This window comes from Lampetra planeri, chromosome 16, assembly GCF_965212315.1.
Source record: "Lampetra planeri chromosome 16, kcLamPlan1.2.h2, whole genome shotgun sequence".
NCBI lineage: Eukaryota > Metazoa > Chordata > Hyperoartia > Petromyzontiformes > Petromyzontidae > Lampetra > Lampetra planeri.
In genome coordinates, this window is record NC_136122.1 from 4330369 (window position 1) to 4350523 (window position 20155).

Genomic DNA, 20155 nt, shown 5'->3' on the forward strand with positions numbered 1-20155 from the left:
TATTGGCGTAAGTTTCTCTAAACCTCCACCCTCACTCCGTGCCTCTATTCAATCGACAGTATCTCGTGGCTTAAATTTGGCACCAATTCTCAACAAATGTGCTATATGACAGCACGGCGATAATTAAAGCATTTTAATTTACCTAAAATGTGTGCGTTGCGAATGAATGAATTTAGCATGTGGGTTCGGATTAGAAATGCACGTCTTCGTAAAATGTGTAGAAAAGTTATGTAGTGTCGTGCATTGTTGCTACAGTGGCTATTCATACATACAAGCGAATAAGGCTTTCGTTGCATTAATTGTAATTTTTTCTTAAAGTATTGTTGTATATGTAAATGTCACAATGTTGCATAATCCTATTAATTATAGTGAATACAGTCACGTATGTCGACATGATGTAATAGTATTTTATGTCACCATCATCATCATCACCAGCCATGATCAATTCACTGCTGGATGAAGTCCTCCCCAATCCGTTACCACCTCTCAGGGTCTTGCGATGTAATAACCCACCCTCGTGCCTGCGCACGAGTTGCTGATTGAATCGCTCCGTCTCTCGGATGGGAATCCCATACGGCACATTCCAACCCCTCTAGAAGTCTGCCCCCCGCTTTGCTGACAGGACACAAGGCTTGACTGTGCCATTACCACAAAGGACTGCGCGGGCTCACGCCTCGGATGAAACGGATTAGTCTCACGTTGGTGAACTTGCGTTTAAGGGCTTGAAATACTCCGACGTTGTGACTTTTTCCCGTTTAAATTTGTATTTTATTCACGGCCCTTACCGCACACACGCACATGGGGAAGAACAAAAAAACATCTCTTGACAGGGCCTCCGATTGCTCCAACTGTTTGAAGAAAACCGTTCACTCTTCTTACTTCCACCGCATTTGGCTCGTGCCAAAAAACCCAATCTTTGTGCTACGGAGTTGCCCAATTTCTCATGACCCTTGAGGCACCTCCTCGACACACTCAATCCGCGCTGTGCCTGCTCCCACGGTACCCGACTGAGAATGTATCTACAAGTGCTCTCAGACTTCTCCGCTTGAGGCAACGGAAGACCACATGAGCTGGCCACATCTGATCATTTGTTCAAGCTCATGCGAGAGATATTCACTCTGCAATACTTGGGGGCGGTGTCTGAACAATCGCTGGAAGTGTAGGGAAAGATCGGGTCTCCTAATGTTAACTACCTCGCCGGGTATACAGGAGGTCGTGGATTCAATCCCAGCCCTAAAGCCTGTAATTTGTCGTTTGCACGATTTATCCCTGGGTTCTCCGGTTTTTCGCTTCACATTTCGAAACATGCGTTGAGAGTATTTGGCTCCTATGAGTTTCCACGTGATGATAAGCCTACTACGTTGAGCTATCATTGTTGGCCAGGCCACTTCTAAAAAAAGAGCTATGTAGCTCAGAGGGCCTTTCTTGGTAATATATATTTTTTTAAGTTAGTTGAAATAGCATTTGTTCCTTTTAGCCTTCTAGATATTGCCTGATGAACTGTGCCCACATAAACGTCAGTCACTCATTGATTGTACACTGGTCTAAAACCGTTCTTTGAACCTGGTGACCTGCGTTTTAATTCCGGTCACGGCTAACATCAGCAATGAATGATATCCATACCTGCCAATACATATGGTTTACCCGTATTCTTGTTTCCGGGAAATTGAGTTTTCAGGTCCATACGGTGTACAGCCGTTTCAATACGGGCATCATTTATTTTTGTAAATTTTTGGTGTTTCTCCCTTGTGATGGAACTTTTTAGGATGAACGTTGAGATGTATAAGGCCACAGGGTGACGAATAAGGTCTGAATTTGTCTGTAATAAGGTTGGCACTGATAAGGGGTTGACAGGTGTAGATATCTGACCCAATGCTGGGAATCTCATTACTATTGTAATACTGTAATGCGGGCGTAAATGGGCGGGCCGGATGTGACGATCCGAGAGGGAGGAGTCAGGGTCACGTGGGGGGAGATGGTATAGCGGGGAGACAGGAAGACATCTGGGTCAGTCGGGGGAGTGAAGAGTGGAGACCACGTTGGGTGGTCGCCGTGCCTCAGCCTGGTGGCTGAGGGGCTCATGACGGCGCCAGCCAGCAGAGTGTGGGAGACAGAGTTAGAGTGAGGCCACGCAGGGCGGAGGTCGAGGAGTGGCGAGATCGCCACATACACGGAGGGTAAGACTTGGCACCGTCGGCCAGCGGTGACCAAGCACGGAGGAACGACGGGCAGCGGTGGAGCTGCAGTGAGGGCAGCGATGGAGCTGCAGTGAGGGCAGCCGGAGGACTGCACAGGGGGTCTGCAGCGGAGCTGCAGAGGTGTGGAGGCTACGGGAGCGAGAGCAGCTACGGAGCTGCCAAGGGGAGAGCTCTGAGCGAGGGCCGTGTGGGAAGAGTGTAAGAACCCGAATAAAGGACAACGGAGACAGACCCAGGATCGAGTCCTTTATTACAATACCATAGTGACATTTACTGGTTGGAAAAGGGAAGCACGGGTACAGTCACCACTACAAATATCATCCAATCCCAAAAGGAGAGGTATCTGGGCCAAAGGTAAAGGGCGGGGCTGGCCGGGAAACTCTGGGAACCGGCTAGAAGGTTCCATGAAAGGGCGTGGCCGGAGGCGGAGCCTAGCCGCACCTGCGGTAATATAAGTGGAGGTAGAGGAGGACTCGGGGTCGGTGTGTGGAGTCTTGGGTCCAGTCTGCGTCGCTGCTCGCCATCATCTCTCTCTGTCGTTCGGCCACGTGGCGGATCTCCTGCAGAGTTCCACCGGCCTTACCGGCACGCCGTCAGACAGAGGCGAGGCTGGGAGTGGACAGGTGGAACCCGCCATGTGATCAACCGTGTGTGTAGTCTGTTTAACGTTAATATCTAAAGTGTGTACTTGGAAGAGGAAGAAGATAACCTTGGCCTGTGCTGTGCCCGTACGTGAAATAAAGAAGAGTACCCTCTTCACGACGTGTCCCGGAAGTCGCTCATTACATTATTGTAGTGGGTTCCACGGAGACACACACCTGACTTTGGAGGCAACACGCTTATTCTAACACCCCAACAGGGTGACGACGTAAACGTACATGATAACGACATAGGTGGTAACTACCATGGGTAACTAGACCCCAACGGGATAACTACATAACTGGGCCACGGCAGTAACATACTGCCTCACCCCAAATGCCGACCGTGACGACCAAAGACCGAATAGACGTAGCACGGCGGGTTACATTCCAGAAGACAGCCCCGATCAGCTCTCGGGACCTCTCTTTTGTGCCCCTGAGCGTGGCCTGGCTCCGCTCTCGGCCACGCCTCCTTCTGGATCCTATTAGAAGGTTCTGGGCCATACATCACGTGTCCCTCTCGCCACCTCTTGGCCCCCCTCGCTACCCTTTCCTGGTCACGTGCCCTTTTGGGTTCACCCAAACTGTCACGTCCTTAACTGACCTCTCTCTGACAGTCACCCAAGGGCCCCCTTCCATGCCATACCTACTCTGGTGCCAGAGAGAGGTTCCAACACGTACAGTTCCATTCTTGTATCAGTAGCTGACGCTAAACGCCGTAGTAACTCAATATATGTCACTACACTATTGTAACAAGGTATGTAGTAGATATATATATAGTGTATCATGCATTATTGGGGGTGGAGTGACGTCACAATGAGTCACGAAACTGCGCCATTACCCTGACAACCTGAGTTCCGGTGAATGGTGTCTGAGCCGGTCCAAAGCCCTCCCCCATCACCAACCTGCTAAAACAAATTTGTTTTAATTTACCAGGTAAGGCCCAATTAGCTAAATATATATTTTTGAGAAGTGACCTGGATATCAACAATTATAACCCAATGAAGTGGCTTATCACTTGGAAATGTATAGCAGCCAAAGACTCTAAACGCATATTTATAAACGTGGAGGGGAAAAACTGGAGTACCCGGAGATAAATACATGCGTCCAGAGTTGTACACACAAGCTCCAACACATACAAGCGTCAGGGTCAGGATCAAACCCACGACCTTCTGTATACCAGGCGAGGTAGTTTACATCTTACCACTATGGCGCACTGCACTGATCGACCCTGTGACTGGCACATCATGGGTCGGCTTTCATTCGACAATGATTTTAAAAAGACCATATCACGATGTGTGGCATAGTCATGACCATAACCCTGAAAATCCCCAAGTTCCCTATGACGTGTATGCCCACCTCCTCCAACAGAGTACAAGAGCTCGCCGTGTCGGGTGTTCGGCGTGTTCCACGTGGAGGCGGTGGCAGGGATGAACTGGTTTTCGTTTGAGGACGCAGAGGCTGCGTGTGTCAGCCTGGAGGCTTCCCTGGTCACGAAGGACCAGCTGGTGAACGCAATGAAAAAAGGACACTTTGAGGCGTGCAGGTGAGACACTCTGTCCGCACGAAGCGGTCCCCAATCATGGTGAAGGGGGTCAAGCTGTCAAACACTTCCGCAATGCCAGTCGGGCTGATCGGACACAGTTTGTCATGCGAACATTTTCCCACGTCACGCTTTGAGAGCCTTCACTGCGGAGCAAGAGATTTATGTTTGTGTGTGTATGTTTAACTTTTTTCGCACAGCACGTAGCCAACCTTGCTAATTGGAGGTCCCAGGGAAGGACAACCAAGAAAACACAAAAGCAGTCATAAATACAGTTTTCAATCTCGATTTTAAAAGTTAAAAGCTCCAGTGGCTTCCTTATATATCGGAAGGAAGATTTACAACGCCACTGAAAGAGAGCGAGCAGTGTAATAAACAATTATTATTTTAAAGTTAAAATGCATTTGTGACAAAACGGTGCGAATGAGATTAAAGTAGAATCTTGTTCTAAAGCCATCCGATGCTGATACTGTGTTGTGTCTACTGAGGTTTGTTTAACTGCTCGCTGTCTCCCAGTCGAGCTGTACATCTCTAGCTCTACAATGGAGGTTATCAGAAGCTGAAACAGGAGCACTACAGATTATAGATCGTGTATGGTATCCTGACAGGCATTTCAGAAGTGTCCGATAACCTGACCTCAGTCTGATTATCGCTATGAATCATGACATGGATGGTCAGAGATGGCTTGGAAAAGCCATGGATGTATTAATGTAGGTGTCATACGTGTGAAATATTATAGAGGTGAATGTTTACCTATGAAATGAATGTTGTGCGATTATCACCTCTGTTAATGATACTGGGTCATTGATGTCAATTCTATGTTATTATGCCAGAAACCAGTTTGTCCACTGGACAACGAGTCTTTTTTACGCAAAGAGTGGTGAGAGTCTGGAACAAGTTGGCTACGTGGCACGTGGTGAAAGAAGATTCCCTGGGACTCTTCAAGTGATGACTCTCTCATTTGTTATGTTCTCGTGGTGCAGTCTTGTCACATGGTACCCATGTCACCCACCTTGGAGGTGGGTGATGTTGATGACGATGATGACAATCGACTGAAGAGATCCTGACTGGGATTTGAACTTGTCACTTCATGATTATAGGGCCATTGTGCCAGCAACTGAGCAACTGAATTCCTCCAGACTGTTGTTAGTTTATGGATGTATCTCTTCATTGTTTAGTTTACCCTCTGAATAATGACTGGCAGATTCTACAACATTTAGTAAAGTGTCACATTCAAGACCAGTTCTCATTTACACAACATTAAAACCGTGTGCAACTTCTCTGTTTGCAGATATGGATGGGTCAAGGAAAAGGAGGTGTACCTGCCTCGTGTAACGATGCATAGAAGATGCGGACGCAATGTTCTGGGATTGATACAATCAGGCTTCACATCTGGAAAAAAATATGATGCTTTCTGCTTTGACCGAAATGGTAATTCACACCTAAGTTACCTCTTATCACCAACAAATGTACGTAATGCACTCTCGGTGTCACCTGATGAGATGCCAGACATTTCCATTTGGAACTCTCAAAGTAAGCGGGAAACCACTTTGGTATCAGAGAACAGTCTCCGGAAAGTTATATAACGACTTCTGTCGGCATTTCAATAAACCTCTCAGACCCATTTAGTAAATCATTGTAGATCTGCATTATTTAAATAGAAGTGAAATAACACAACTACGTGAACTCTCTCCTGAAGCTCACTCGTGGCTAGCAAACTTCGACAAAGGCATTTAGCTCTTGGGCATATTGTGAACACGAGATGATGCTATTCGATGCTCCATAGAAAGCATTGACGATAAAACCAATAACGTGTAGGCCTCAGAGGTAAAACAAACCAAATTAAGTAAATTAACTCCACACCTCTTTATTAACACCCGCACCTCCGATGAGGCGGAGTCTAAAGAGGAAGGGGCGTGTCCAAACGAGGAAGGAGTGGGGCCTACAGAGGTTAACCTGCCCTGTTGATTTAAGGTAACAGAAGTATAGAAACCAATACGTGCAGCAGGCAAGCGTAGCTCTTGTCCCGCCAATTAGCATATACAATTTCAATGTTCTGCAATGTCATATAATCACCATACATTCTGTATCTCCACATACAAATAATATATATCTTTTATGGCAACCAGCAGCATTTAGTTCAACATGCCTGACTGTACTGATGAGCCCCAGTGAGGTGAAGCTGTTCCATAGTTTGGCAGGATAGGATGAGCAACGTGGGCGTTCGGAACAGATTGTGGCCAAGAGAGAGCACTCTAGACATAATTGGGTAAAGGATGTTGTGATAGATGGGGCACCTGTGCAGAATTGAGGTCAGGTTACTGAAACAGCACCAAGGGGCCTGAAGTGGCACCCAGATGCCAGTGACCAAAGGGAAGCATTGAAGCCAGAAGAGTGGGAGATTGTGAACGGATACGTTGGAAGGTGGGTGTCAATTGTGCAACAACGTTGTAACATTTGGCAGAAGAAAGCATCGGTGGAACTGGCTGCGATGACCTCATACTGTCTACCTTGAGTCTTGGCTGCTATAACTTTCCACAAGTCACCTCGTTGAGCAATCATTTGTGGCCAGGTCGCTTCTGATAAAGAGCTGTATAGCGGGTAAAATACAAAACAAACAGTTCTAGTTTTTAAAAAAATAGTTTAAGTCACATTGCATCAGTTATCTTAGGTGGTGTTACATCTTCACTTTGATCTTTTTAACTCCCGTCAGAATCAGAATTTGTTTTTCAAATTGAGATCTGTGTTATGGGTAACGTGCCATGCATTAAGGCATGGTTTTCTCATGGAGGAACATTAGGTATCATCATCTTCACCACCATCATCCATGTTCTATTAACTGCTATATGAAGGCCCCAGTATCGTCGCCGTCCCATCATGGTCCCATGTTGCTATGATACATCTTGCCCCTGCACACGAGCAAATCCCATCGTTCCATCTCCAAGTGGGTCTTCCTCTCAGGCATGTTACCTCCTTTGGCTGCAATTTCGTCAACAGTGCAGTCCTCAAAGACATCAGTTTCCCCCTCCCCGATAATGTCTGTGCACGGCTTATGCAGTGTAAATGACAACCCGTGGCAAATCAGTCAGGGGAAGTTCCGTAGAGGAATGATAACGATGCAAAAAAACAAGACGCCGTCCCAGGATGCGTGGCGTTTTGTCCGATAGCGCATCGAAACCGAGTCACGCGATGCCTCGGGTTACAAAGGACGACCACTTGTGAGAAATATCACAGTTGGCAGCAGCAGGGTTTCAGGAGGCAAGGAGGACGATTAACCCAAACAACAATAACCGCGCTTAACACGAGAATGCGGGTTCCGTGCAGTTTTAAACAATGACGCTGCATGTTTATGTATATATATTGAAATTATTTCACACCGTACATAGCCAACCGTGTTAATCAGAGGTGCGGAGGAAGGACACTTCATGAAACACAAAAAGCAGTTCTAAAGAAATTACTTTTCAATCTAGATTTCAGAGTGCATTGCTCCAGTGGCTTCCTGATATCAGAAGTAAAAGCGTTCCAAATAGCCGCAGAAGCACATCTGAAAGTGTGCAATGCAGTGGCCGTCTTTGTTAGATGGCTAAGAGCTGCTGCGAGGATGACCGTAGTTTGCGTGATGGTTTATGTTCGTTGACGGGATCAGCAAAAGTGTCGTGGTTCATTTGTGGCTAGCGCTTTGCATGCTGCATATGCTCTGGTATCTCAATATAGTGTTTCACTTGAGCAGATTTACGTTGTATTTTTGTCATTTAAAGTAGTCCTTTCCTTTTTTAAATAAGTTCACCCAGGAGAAACCTCACCGAGTCTTAGGAATTGATTTGGAGGAGGGTCAGGTTTTGGATGACTGCTGTTCGTGTTTGTAACAGGAGAGGAAGCCGGTGTTCTCAGAGAAAACCTCCCATACGAGAGGAGAACACTTCAAATGTATCGCATCTTGTTCATTGCTTTTTTGGTTGCTCAGATGGAAACTCCACATTCCCATGGCAGACATCAGTATAACTTAACGCAATAACTGCCGCTGAATTTACTGAACCGAGCGGTGCAGACCAAACAGGTCGCATTCATCTTGCAAATGCTTAACGGTTTACGACGGCATTGGGGAATGGAGCGAGTCAACAATCGATGAATTAACACTGATGTGGATTAGTAGCACCTCTATTGGCTGCTAGGCTGATGTGAACTCATTACATAATACATACATAAAGGAAAACATCGCTTCTTACACAATTCATTTGATTGTGTGCATTTTGAGGTTAAGAATCGCGATATCAACCCAGCGGTTGTTTGCGTCTCCACCATACCAAAACAGAACGGTGATGATGGCGACAATAGTCCTATTGTTGATTCGGCGGTGGTATAATAAGATTGAGTTGACCTCACCTCAGATGTTTATCTTGTGGCAAGGGTGCCTTCATTGTCTCTGCTGTGAGACGTGGCTGTGTCAAGGTGAAATTATTTTGTCCACTGACAAGATTGATTTGCGCTGGGAAAGGACCCATGACCCCAGCAGTACACAGTTGTGCCGCATAATGAGATAGAGCTTTCCCGTTTTGTTGATCCAAGCAAAAAATTTAAGTCGAGAGGAAATCGGATAAATAAATAAAACCCCTGTCACCCTGGTTGGCTAGAAGGGTCAATAACGAACATGTCAGAGCAATGAGTGAGCTCGGCTGAGGTCCTGCATTTCCAAAACCCGAATGAATCCAGGTACCAAATCAGAAAATATTTACTATCTCAGCCTCGCTGTGTGCTGCGTTGCACCGCTAGTCGAGTAGATAACCTTGCGTTCAATAAACCCTCGGAGCCAGGATGAACGTCCAACTCCAATCGTCATTTATTGATTGTAACAAGGTAAAACTGGTGAGAAAACACAGATACAGCATCTGTTATAATCCGGAAACACCATTGTCTTAGATAACAATAGATCCTGGACGGACCAGGCCCCTACATTACCACTGAACAACTAGACAAAAGCACAAGCTGGTGCATTGCATACAGGCACATCGTGTATTCATCCCACTGCACCCCAAAAGTACAGCATTACACATAACACTAAACTGTGGATGAGATACTTCGTCATCTTTTCTATCAGGATCGCAACATAGCCACCTGGGCACAAGTCTGACTCGACCTACTAAATCACAAGTAACATCCACAATAAGGAAAGTTGCAGGCTTCGTTACTAACTAGGCCTCGTATTTACTACAACAACTTAACGGCACCATAAAGGCATTTACATCACTAACAGGACCCTGCGGGGTGGGCTGGTAGGAATGAATAACCAAAGAATATAAACATAATGATTATTACACTTGTTTAGCCAGGAAAGCCCCACTGAGTCTAAAGGTTTTTGTAGGGTCCTGCCAAGTGTTTGCAGTAGGGGGCGATGTTGCTACACCGAATCGGACGATACCAAGGGAGAGTGAGGCCTAGTTTTAGGCCTTAGCCCTAGCTGTAGGCGCTAGGCCGCTGTGAGTTAATTTGTAATTTAAATGTTTTAATTATTTATGTAAAAGCTTTAAATGTAAATGTTTCTATTTAAAAACATCAGGGAATGTAACATTGTAAAACATTAACTCCCTTTCACACACGCGGGGGTACGATACGAAGGGAGAGGTTGAGGCCTAGTTCTAGGCTTTAGGCCTAGCTGTAGGCTTTAGGCCGCCATGAGTTAATTTTAAAATTAAATGTTTTTATAATTTAAGTAAAAGCTTTAAATTTAAATGTTTCTATTTAAAAGCATCAGGGAATGTAACATTGTTAAACATTAACTCCCTTGCACACACGCGGGGGTACGATACAAAGGGAGAGTGCTAGGCGTAGTTCGAGGCTTTAGGCCTAGCTGTAGGCTTTAGGGCGCTGTGAGTTAAATTTTAATTTAAAAGTTTTAATTAAAAGCTATCTCAGGGAATTATAAGGGAATGTTACACTTGTTTAGCCAGGAAAGCCTCACTGAGTCTAAAGGTTTTTGTAGGGTCATGGCAAGTGTTTTCAGTAGGGAGCGATGTTGCTACACGTAATCGGACATCGGACGGACGGACGGACGATATTATTTTTTAATTTCAAAGTTTTAATTAAAAGCTATCTCAGGGAATTACAAGGGAATGTTACACGTGTTTAGCCAGGAAAGCCTCATTAATTTAAATGTTTTAATTAAAAGCTATCTGAGGGAATTATAAGGGAATGTTACACTTGTTTAGCCAGGAAAGCGTCACTGAGTCTAAAGGTTTTGTAGGGTCATGCCAAGTGTTTGCAGTAGGGGGCGATGTTGCTACACGGACGGACGGTCGGACGGACGGACGAAATAATCTATTGGTGGCTGGTCCACTTCGTTCCTACCAGTATAATGGTCATTCCAACATTACAACAGCATTGCCAATATCATAGGAATATAAACAAACTTACAGACAATGCTCCTTAAGCTCCCACTATGGACAAGTGCGGCTGTGGTCTCACTGAGATGCGATGCGTGCCGCCATCTTGAATTATGAGTAAGATGGCCGATGCCCGCGTGGTTCACTGAAAATCTAACATCGTGACTTCCTGGTTACGTGACCAAAATTTGCATAAAAAAACAGGAACTTCCTGTGAACGTACGCTCCACATCTGCCATGAGGCAAGACATTTACAACCTGGACTGATGGATTTGGCTCAACAATAGACACACGTATAATACACGTCAGTGTCTCCGTGATTAAGCAAGTGGTGCTGTTCTCCACCGGTGGACCATAAGCGGTGGCATAAGAGACCCAAGTTTAAATCTTGACTTAAAGCTTTAAAACTAACCTTTAAAACATCCTGCCTTGGCAGCTTTCCTACTATTTTTTTTCTCCTGATGACGATTGCTTGTGTTGCAATCGAAACGTCGTAGTTTTTTTTGTCATTTAATTTTTATTTTCTTTGAACCTATCTACGTGACTTTACCAAAAGACCCAAGAATATGGAGACCCAAGTTTGTCTTCACATAGAGTGGCATTTATTGAATTGCTTAATCCACCCTGGATTGGTGATTGCTGGAGTTGGCCCCGCATGTGGTTTCAACAGCCTTCCCTTCCAATTTAACCGCACAACCAAACTACCCGAAGTGTGCTCCTGCATATGAAGAGGCGCGGCATCTCTGAAGAGATGCCGCGCCTCTTCATATGCACATTCTTTTGTTAAGGCGCTCCTCCTCGCTACACCTATATAAGCTCCTAGCTTGATAATGTATCATTCTTCGCCTGAGGACGGCTGCTTGCGTTGTGGCCGAAACGTCGTGAGAATTGTTTTATTATGTTTTATTTTTATTATTTTATTACTTCCCTTCTACGTGACTTTACCGAAAGAATCAAGAAGATGAATCCCTGCAGTCACGAAAGCTTTAAATCGAAATTTAACCGCCTCTACGGGGAGGGTTTCCACGTAACTTTGAGATCCTTCAACAAGCTCCGGGATAAGAAGGCTCAGCTAATCGAGTCTCTCACCTTTCTGAAGAGATGCCGCGCCTCTTCATATGCACATTCTTTTGTTAAGGCGCTCCTCCTCGCTACACCTATATAAGCTCCTAGCTTGATAATGTCTCATTCTTCGCCTGAGGACGGCTGCTTGCGTTGTGGCCGAAACGTCGTGAGAATTGTTTTATTATGTTTTATTTTTATTATTTTATTACTTCCCTTCTACGTGACTTTACCGAAAGAACCAAGAAGATGTGCTCCTGAGTTCGTCGGATCTCAAAGGCTACGCAGGCTTGTGCCTCGTTGGCACTGGGATAGATGACCACCGAGGCCTGCCAGGTGTTGTAGGCGTGGGGCTGGGAGGGGGCATCAGACCGCAGTGCTGACTGGCACCCAACTCAGTCGTGTAGGGTTTTCTTTGGGTACTCTGTTTCCTTCCCAAGTGCCAAACCGCCATGAATCGTAAAGTTAACACAGATGCTTTCGGGTCTAAAGTGATTTAAATTAATGTTCGGGTCACATCGCGCGAGTAAAATGTGTGTCATGAAACCCTTCTCCATGTTGTGAGATTGCTCTAAAACATACCGTGGTCCTGCTGAGATGTCAACTACATCGCCTGATATACAGGAGGTCGTGGGTTCGATCCCGACCCTGACACCTGTATATTTGGAATTTTATGTTCTCCCAGTGATTGCATGGATTTTTCTCAATGTGATTTGTTTTCCCCTCCACATTTAGAATTAACGTGCGTTTGGAGTATTTGGCTGCGATACATTTCCAAGTGATAAGCCATTTCATTGAGTGATCATTATTGGCCGGGTCGCTTCTGCAAAAGAGCTATACAGCTCAGTGGGCCTTACCTAGTTAAAAATAAAATAATAAAAGTTTCATATTTAAATCGTCATAAATTGGCTGCGTGTTATGAACACAATCTTACTCAAACATCAATTATGACCCTCAATAATTGTTTTGGAATGCAAGCAATTACAGAACTCTCTTAAAAAAAAGAGTCTTGAGACACAGTGAGTATTTTATGGATAAATATAAGGCAATGCTATTATTATTTTGATTCAAGGGAACCAATCAATGCACCATTGTTAAAATCCAATTCTCCTCGATTGTTCTCCTCCACTTGGTGTTTAAAACACACCAATGTGCGACACTTCAACTGGGAGCGGAAAGAGTAAAATAGAAGGAGCAGCAATTGTTAAAAATTACGTTCATGTGCATTGCAGAAACGAGAAAATATTCCTGCGTAAAAGACAGTAAAAAGCTCACCATTACGACGACGACAACAGCAACGACGAGAAGATCACCTACCTCCCCACCACGCACGTTTGCAGACCAGCGCACCGACAGCACGGCAACAGCAAAGCCGGAGGCCAGCACACCATCTCTGCAGCCCAGTAAGTGGGTATTGGGCAGATAATGTCACTTAGAAGGGAAGACTGCCGACCATCAAGGATAATGATGGAGTGGCAGCCTAGGAGTGTGATGCGTCCGACAGGACGTCCATTGATAAGACACAGCGATGGAACCAGCTCGTGTGCAGGTGCTATGTGGATTATTCCAGTGCCGGATTGCAAGAGATGTGGTGGATTTGGGAGGGCTTTATCCAGCAGTGGGTTAACTATGGCTGCTGCTGAAACTATGCATGTGGAACGTCATGATACTCTGCACTCCCCTCCAAAATATACATTGCTGCTCCACCTAGTTCACCTCCTTCAGCCTTCAGTCCTCATTCCCATCGCTCTAGCACATTGGGAGTACCGCAATGGTGAGATGTTAAGAACGTCGCCTCGTACACAGAAGGTTGTGGGGTGGGTCTTATCCCGACCCTGACGCCTGCACATTTGGAGTTTGCATGTTCTCCCCTTAATCGCGTGAATTTGTATACGTGTCCTCCAGTTTTTCCCTCCACATTTATAATCAACATACGTTGAGAGTATTTGGCTGCATTACATTTGTAGTGTCGTGTTTATTCACGCGGAAACTTGATCTTTTTCTCCTATGTCACTTTATTCGCAGCATCCCACACGGATGCTCCTCACGTTCAACACCACGTACTCCTGTCGCGAACTCTTCCTCTCTTCCTCCGCTAGCCTGCTACTTCGAGCTTACTCTCTCATGCTCCGCGAGCTTGTTACTCCCCGCACTCCGAGCCGGTTATGGACTCTCTGTCTCTGTATAATCTGCTAACGTCTCACCCCGCTAGCCTATCACACTCAGACAAAATATTCCGCTCGCCTCTCCTCTGCTAGCCTGTCTACTCCAGCACCTCCAACCCCCCCCATGCCCCCAGCGCGGGATCAGCCAACACCGCTGGGGAGGACGAGGTGTGGAGCGCAAGGTCCCGGACTTGTCTTGAATTCTCTTCACTTCTTCATCTCCAACCAACTCTCTCCATTGCTTCACACGTTCCCCTTATATCCCTCTCCTCATTAAGTGCCCTCAGGTGGCCCTCATTAGGCCGTCTCTCCCCTCTATCTCTCGCCTCCATGGCGCCTACCCTGCGTTTGCCTTTGCAGCCAGCCAATCACTGCCTCTTTCCCTAATTGCTGGCGTCTCTCCGTCTGCTGTCTCCCATGCCACATGCTCGCACCTGCTCGTCCTGACCTCACTGTTTGCGACCCCGTACATGAATGCAACAGCTGTTTCCAAACCCTGTACGCATTACGCCACTACACATTTCCAAGTGATAATCAATTTCATTGAGTTATCATTTGTGGCTGTGTCGCTTCTGAAAAAGAGCTATATAGCTCAGTGGGCCTTACCTGGTAAAAAATAAATGTTTCATAGTTTAATAGTCATAAATGGGCCGCGTGTTATGAACACAATCTTACTCAAACCTCAATTATGACCCTCAATAATTGTTTTGGCCCAGCAAGTAATTACTGAACTCCCTTAAAAAAAGAGTCTTGAGGCTCAGTGAGGATTTTATGGATAAATATAAGGCGATGCTATTATCATTATTATTTTGATTCAAGGGATCAAAGCAATATACCATTGTTAAATCCAATGCTCCTCGATTGTTCTCCTCCACTTGGTGTTTCAAACTCAGCAACGTGCGACACTTCAACTGGTAGCAGAAGGAGTAAAATAGACATAGCAGTAATTGTTTCAAAATTACGTTCATGTGCATTGCAGACAAGATAAAGAATTCCTCCGAAAAAGACAGCAAAACGCTCACCATTACGACAGCGACAACAGCACAGACGAGAAGATTACCTACCTCCCCACCACGCACGTCTGCAGACTGGCGCACCGACAGCATGGCAACAGCAAAGCCGGAGGCCAGCACACCATCTCTGCAGCCCAGTAAGTGGATATTGGGCAGGGTATGTCACTTAGAAGGGAAGACTGCCGACCGTCAAGGATAATGACAGAGTGGCAGCCTAGAAGTGTGACGCATCCGACAGGATGTCCACTGATAAGACGGAGCGATGGAACCAGCTCGTGTGCAGGTGCTATGTGGATTTTTACAGTTTGGGATTGCAAGAGATGTGGTGGCTTGAGGAGGGCTTTATGGAGCAATGGGTTAACTATGGCTGCCACTGAAACTATGCCTGTGTAACGTCACGATACTCTACAGTCCCCTCCAAAATATACATTGCTGCTCCACCTAGTTAACCTCCTTTAGCCTTTAGTCCTCATTCCCATCGCTCTAGCACACTGGGAGTACCGCAATGGTGAGATGTTAAGAACGTCGCCTCGTACACAGAAGGTTGTGGGGTGGGTCTTATCCCGACCCTGACGCCTGCACATTTGGAGTTTGCATGTTCTCCCCTTAATCGCTGGAATTTGTATGCAGGTCCTCCAGTTTTTCCCTCCACATTTATAATCAACATACGTTTAGAGTATTTGGCTGCAATACATTTGTAGCGTCGTGTTTATTCACGCGGACAAATTCATATGTTTCTCCTATGTCACTTCATTCGCAGCATCCCACACGGATGCTCCTCACGTTCAACACCACGTACTCCTGTCGCGAACTCTTCCTCTCTTCCTCCGCTAGCCTGCTATCTCGAGCTTACTCTCTCATGCTCCGCGAGCTTGTTACTCCCCGCACTCCGAGCCGGTTATGGACTCTCTGTCTCTGTATAATCTGCTAACGTCTCACCCCGCTAGCCTATCACACTCAGACAAAATATTCCGCTCGCCTCTCCTCTGCTAGCCTGTCTACTCCAGCACCTCCAACCCCCCCCATGCCCCCAGCGCGGGATCAGCCAACACCGCTGGGGAGGACGAGGTGTGGAGCGCAAGGTCCCGGACTTGTCTTGAATTCTCTTCACTTCTTCATCTCCAACCAACTTTCTCCATTGCTTCACACGTTCCCCTTATATCCCTCTCCTCATTAAGTGCCCTCAGGTGGCCCTCATTAGGCCGTCTCTCCCCTCTATCTCTCGCCTCCATGGCGCCTACCCTGCGTTTGCCTTTGCAGCCAGCCAATCACTGCCTCTTTCCCTAATTGCTGGCGTCTCTCCGTCTGCTGTCTCCCATGCCACATGCTCGCACCTGCTCGTCCTGACCTCACTGTTTGCGACCCCGTACATGAATGCAACAGCTGTTTCCAAACCCTGTACGCATTACGCCACTACACATTTCCAAGTGATAATCAATTTCATTGAGTTATCATTTGTGGCTGTGTCGCTTCTGAAAAAGAGCTATATAGCTCAGTGGGCCTTACCTGGTAAAAAATAAATGTTTCATAGTTTAATAGTCATAAATGGGCCGCGTGTTATGAACACAATCTTACTCAAACCTCAATTATGACCCTCAATAATTGTTTTGGCCCAGCAAGTAATTACTGAACTCCCTTAAAAAAAGAGTCTTGAGGCTCAGTGAGGATTTTATGGATAAATATAAGGCGATGCTATTATCATTATTATTTTGATTCAAGGGATCAAAGCAATATACCATTGTTAAATCCAATGCTCCTCGATTGTTCTCCTCCACTTGGTGTTTCAAACTCAGCAACGTGCGACACTTCAACTGGTAGCAGAAGGAGTAAAATAGACATAGCAGTAATTGTTTCAAAATTACGTTCATGTGCATTGCAGACAAGATAAAGAATTCCTCCGAAAAAGACAGCAAAACGCTCACCATTACGACAGCGACAACAGCACAGACGAGAAGATTACCTACCTCCCCACCACGCACGTCTGCAGACTGGCGCACCGACAGCATGGCAACAGCAAAGCCGGAGGCCAGCACACCATCTCTGCAGCCCAGTAAGTGGATATTGGGCAGGGTATGTCACTTAGAAGGGAAGACTGCCGACCGTCAAGGATAATGACAGAGTGGCAGCCTAGAAGTGTGACGCATCCGACAGGATGTCCACTGATAAGACGGAGCGATGGAACCAGCTCGTGTGCAGGTGCTATGTGGATTTTTACAGTTTGGGATTGCAAGAGATGTGGTGGCTTGAGGAGGGCTTTATGGAGCAATGGGTTAACTATGGCTGCCACTGAAACTATGCCTGTGTAACGTCACGATACTCTGCAGTCCCCTCCAAAATATACATTGCTGCTCCACCTAGTTAACCTCCTTTAGCCTTTAGTCCTCATGCCCATCGCTCTAGCACACTGGGAGCACCACGGTGGTGAGATGTTAAGTATGTCTCCTGATACGCAGGAGGTCGTGGGGTGGGTCTTATCCTGACCCTGACGCCTGCACATTTGGAGTTTGCATGTTCTCCCCTTAATCGCTGGAATTTGTATGCAGGTCCTCCAGTTTTTCCCTCCACATTTATAATCAACATACGTTTAGAGTATTTGGCTGCAATACATTTGTAGCGTCGTGTTTATTCACGCGGACAAATTCATATGTTTCTCCTATGTCACTTCATTCGCAGCATCCCACACGGATGCTCCTCACGTTCAACACCACGTACTCCTGTCGCGAACTCTTCCTCTCTTCCTCCGCTAGCCTGCTATCTCGAGCTTACTCTCTCTTGCTCCGCTAGCCTGTTACTTCCCACTTTCCCAACCTGTCACAGACTCTCTCTCTGTATACTCCGCTAGCTTCTCACCCCGCTAGCCTATCACAAACAGACTAATAAGTCCGCTAGCCTCTCCTCTGCTAGCCTGTCTACACCCGCACCTCCAACCTCGCCCGTGCCCCCAGCGGGGGATCAGCCAACACCGCTGGGGAGGACGAGGTGTGGAGGGCGAGTTGCCAGACTTGTCTTGAATTCTCTTCAGTTCTTCATCTCCAAACAACTCTCTCCATTGCTTCACATGTTCCCCTTATATTCCCCTCCTCCTTACGTGCCCTCAGGTGGCCCTCATTAGGCCGTCTCTCCCCTCTATCTCTCGCCTCCGTGGCGCCTACCCCGCGTTTGCCTTTGCAGCCAGCCAATCACTGCCTCTTTCCCTAATTTCTGGCGTCTCTCTGTCTGCTGTCTCCCATGCCACATGCTCGCACCTGCTCGTCCTGACCTCACTGTTTGCGACCCCGTACATGAATGCAACTGCTGTTTGCAAATCATGCGCGCATTACGCTACTACACATTTCCAAGTGATAAGCAATTTCATTGAGCTATCATTTGTTGCCGGGTCGCTTCTGAAAAAGAGCTTTATGACTCTGTGGGCCTTACCTGGTAAAAAATAAAAATAAAATGTTTCATAGTTTAATAATCATAAATAGGCCGCGTGTTATGAACACAATCTTACTCAAACATAAATTTTGACCCTCAATAATTGTTTTGGCCAAGTAAGTAATTACAGAACTCCCTTAAAAAAAGAGTCTTGAGGCTTAGTGAGGATTTTATGGATAAATATAAGGCGATGCTATTATCATTATTATTTTGATTCAAGGGATCAACGCAATATACCATTGTTAAATCCAATGCTCCTCGATTGTTCTCCTCCACTTGGTGTTTCAAACTCAGCAACGTGCGACACTTCAACTGGTAGCAGAAGGAGTAAAATAGACATAGCAGTAATTGTTTCAAAATTACGTTCATGTGCATTGCAGACAAGATAAATAATTCCTCCGAAAAAGACAGCAAAACGCTCACCATTACGACAGCGACAACAGCACAGACGAGAAGATCACCTACCTCCCCACCACGCACGTCTGCAGACCGGCGCACCGACAGCACGGCAACAGCAAAGCCGGAGGCCAGCACACCATCTCTGCAGCCCAGTAAGTGGATATTGGGCAGGTCATGTCACTTAGAAGGGAAGACTGCCGACCATCAAGGATAATGATGGAGTGGCAGCCTAGGAGTGTGATGCGTCCGACAGGACGACCATTGATAAGACACAGCGATGGAACCAGCTCGTGTACAGGTGCTATGTGGATTATTACAGTTTGGGGTTGCAAGAGATGTGGTGGCTTGGGGAGGGCTTTTTGCAGCAGTGGGTTAACCATGGCTGCTGCTGAAACTATGCCTGTGGAACGTCACGATACTGTGCAGTCCCCTCCAACATATACATTGCTGCTCCACCTAGTTCACTTCCTTCAGCCTTTAGTCCTCATGCCCATTGCTCGAGCACACTGGGAGCACCGCGGTGATGAGATATTAAGTATGTCGCCTGGTATGCTGGTCGTGGGTCTTATCCTGAACCTGACGCCTGTACATTTGGAGTTTGCATGTTCTCCCTTTAATTGCGTGAATTTGTATCCGGGTCCTCAAGTTTTTCCCTCCACATTTAGAAACAACATCATGCACTTAGAGTATTTGGCTGCGATACATTTCCAAGTAATAAGCCACTTCGTTGAGCTATCATTTGTGGCCAAGGTTGCTTCAGAAAAAGAGCTATACAGCTCAGTGGGCCTAATCTGGTAAAATAAAAAAAAATAGTTTAGATTTTGTTTGGACATTGTGAACATTGTGACAGTCAATCAGTCATTCACTTCCTCAGTCATTCCACTCAACATTCTGCCCCTAGGTTTCCTCGCCTTTCCCCCAGTGGTGTAGTGTGGTTGGCACGGCGCCTGGTCCCAAGGGATTCCTATCCCCCCTCCCCTCCCCCTCTTTGTAGCCCGGCACCTGTGCCCTTCCGGCCCATGGGACCCGGCCTACAGTTGTCCCGCCTCCACACTCGGTCGCCTCTACACTGCCTCAACCCCGGAAACCTTTGTCCCCCTGTAACAAATAAAATAGAAAATGATTTCGTCGACGAAGTTAAATTTGTACACTAATATTAACAGTGAGCCATTGTTTAAATATTTGTATAATATAATGTAAAATTTGTATGAATATTTGGAAAAAAACCCAAACTAAGCCAAGTGAAATCATGCCCCTGCTTACAACAACCACGTAATATGTGCTAATCTCCATTGCTGATCCTGAGCTGGTTGTAAAAATTCCACATTCCTATGGCAGAGGAA

The 20155-nt window shown here is 46.2% G+C and overlaps 1 protein-coding gene across 4 annotated transcripts in view; it reads left to right on the forward strand.

The window, feature by feature from the left end:
• LOC144722944 (uncharacterized) overlaps positions 1-20155 on the forward strand; it is a 50111-nt gene that overhangs the window by 818 nt on the left and 29138 nt on the right. For all 4 annotated transcript variants that reach the window (XM_078601374.1, XM_078601375.1, XM_078601376.1 and 1 more), the window contains exons 2-7: positions 4208-4382; positions 5671-5810; positions 13051-13221; positions 14963-15133; positions 16876-17046; positions 18794-18964. In XM_078601374.1, the coding sequence (XP_078457500.1) occupies positions 4208-4382; positions 5671-5810; positions 13051-13221; positions 14963-15133; positions 16876-17046; positions 18794-18964 (999 nt within the window). The remainder of the gene's footprint in view (positions 1-4207; positions 4383-5670; positions 5811-13050; positions 13222-14962; positions 15134-16875; positions 17047-18793; positions 18965-20155) is intronic.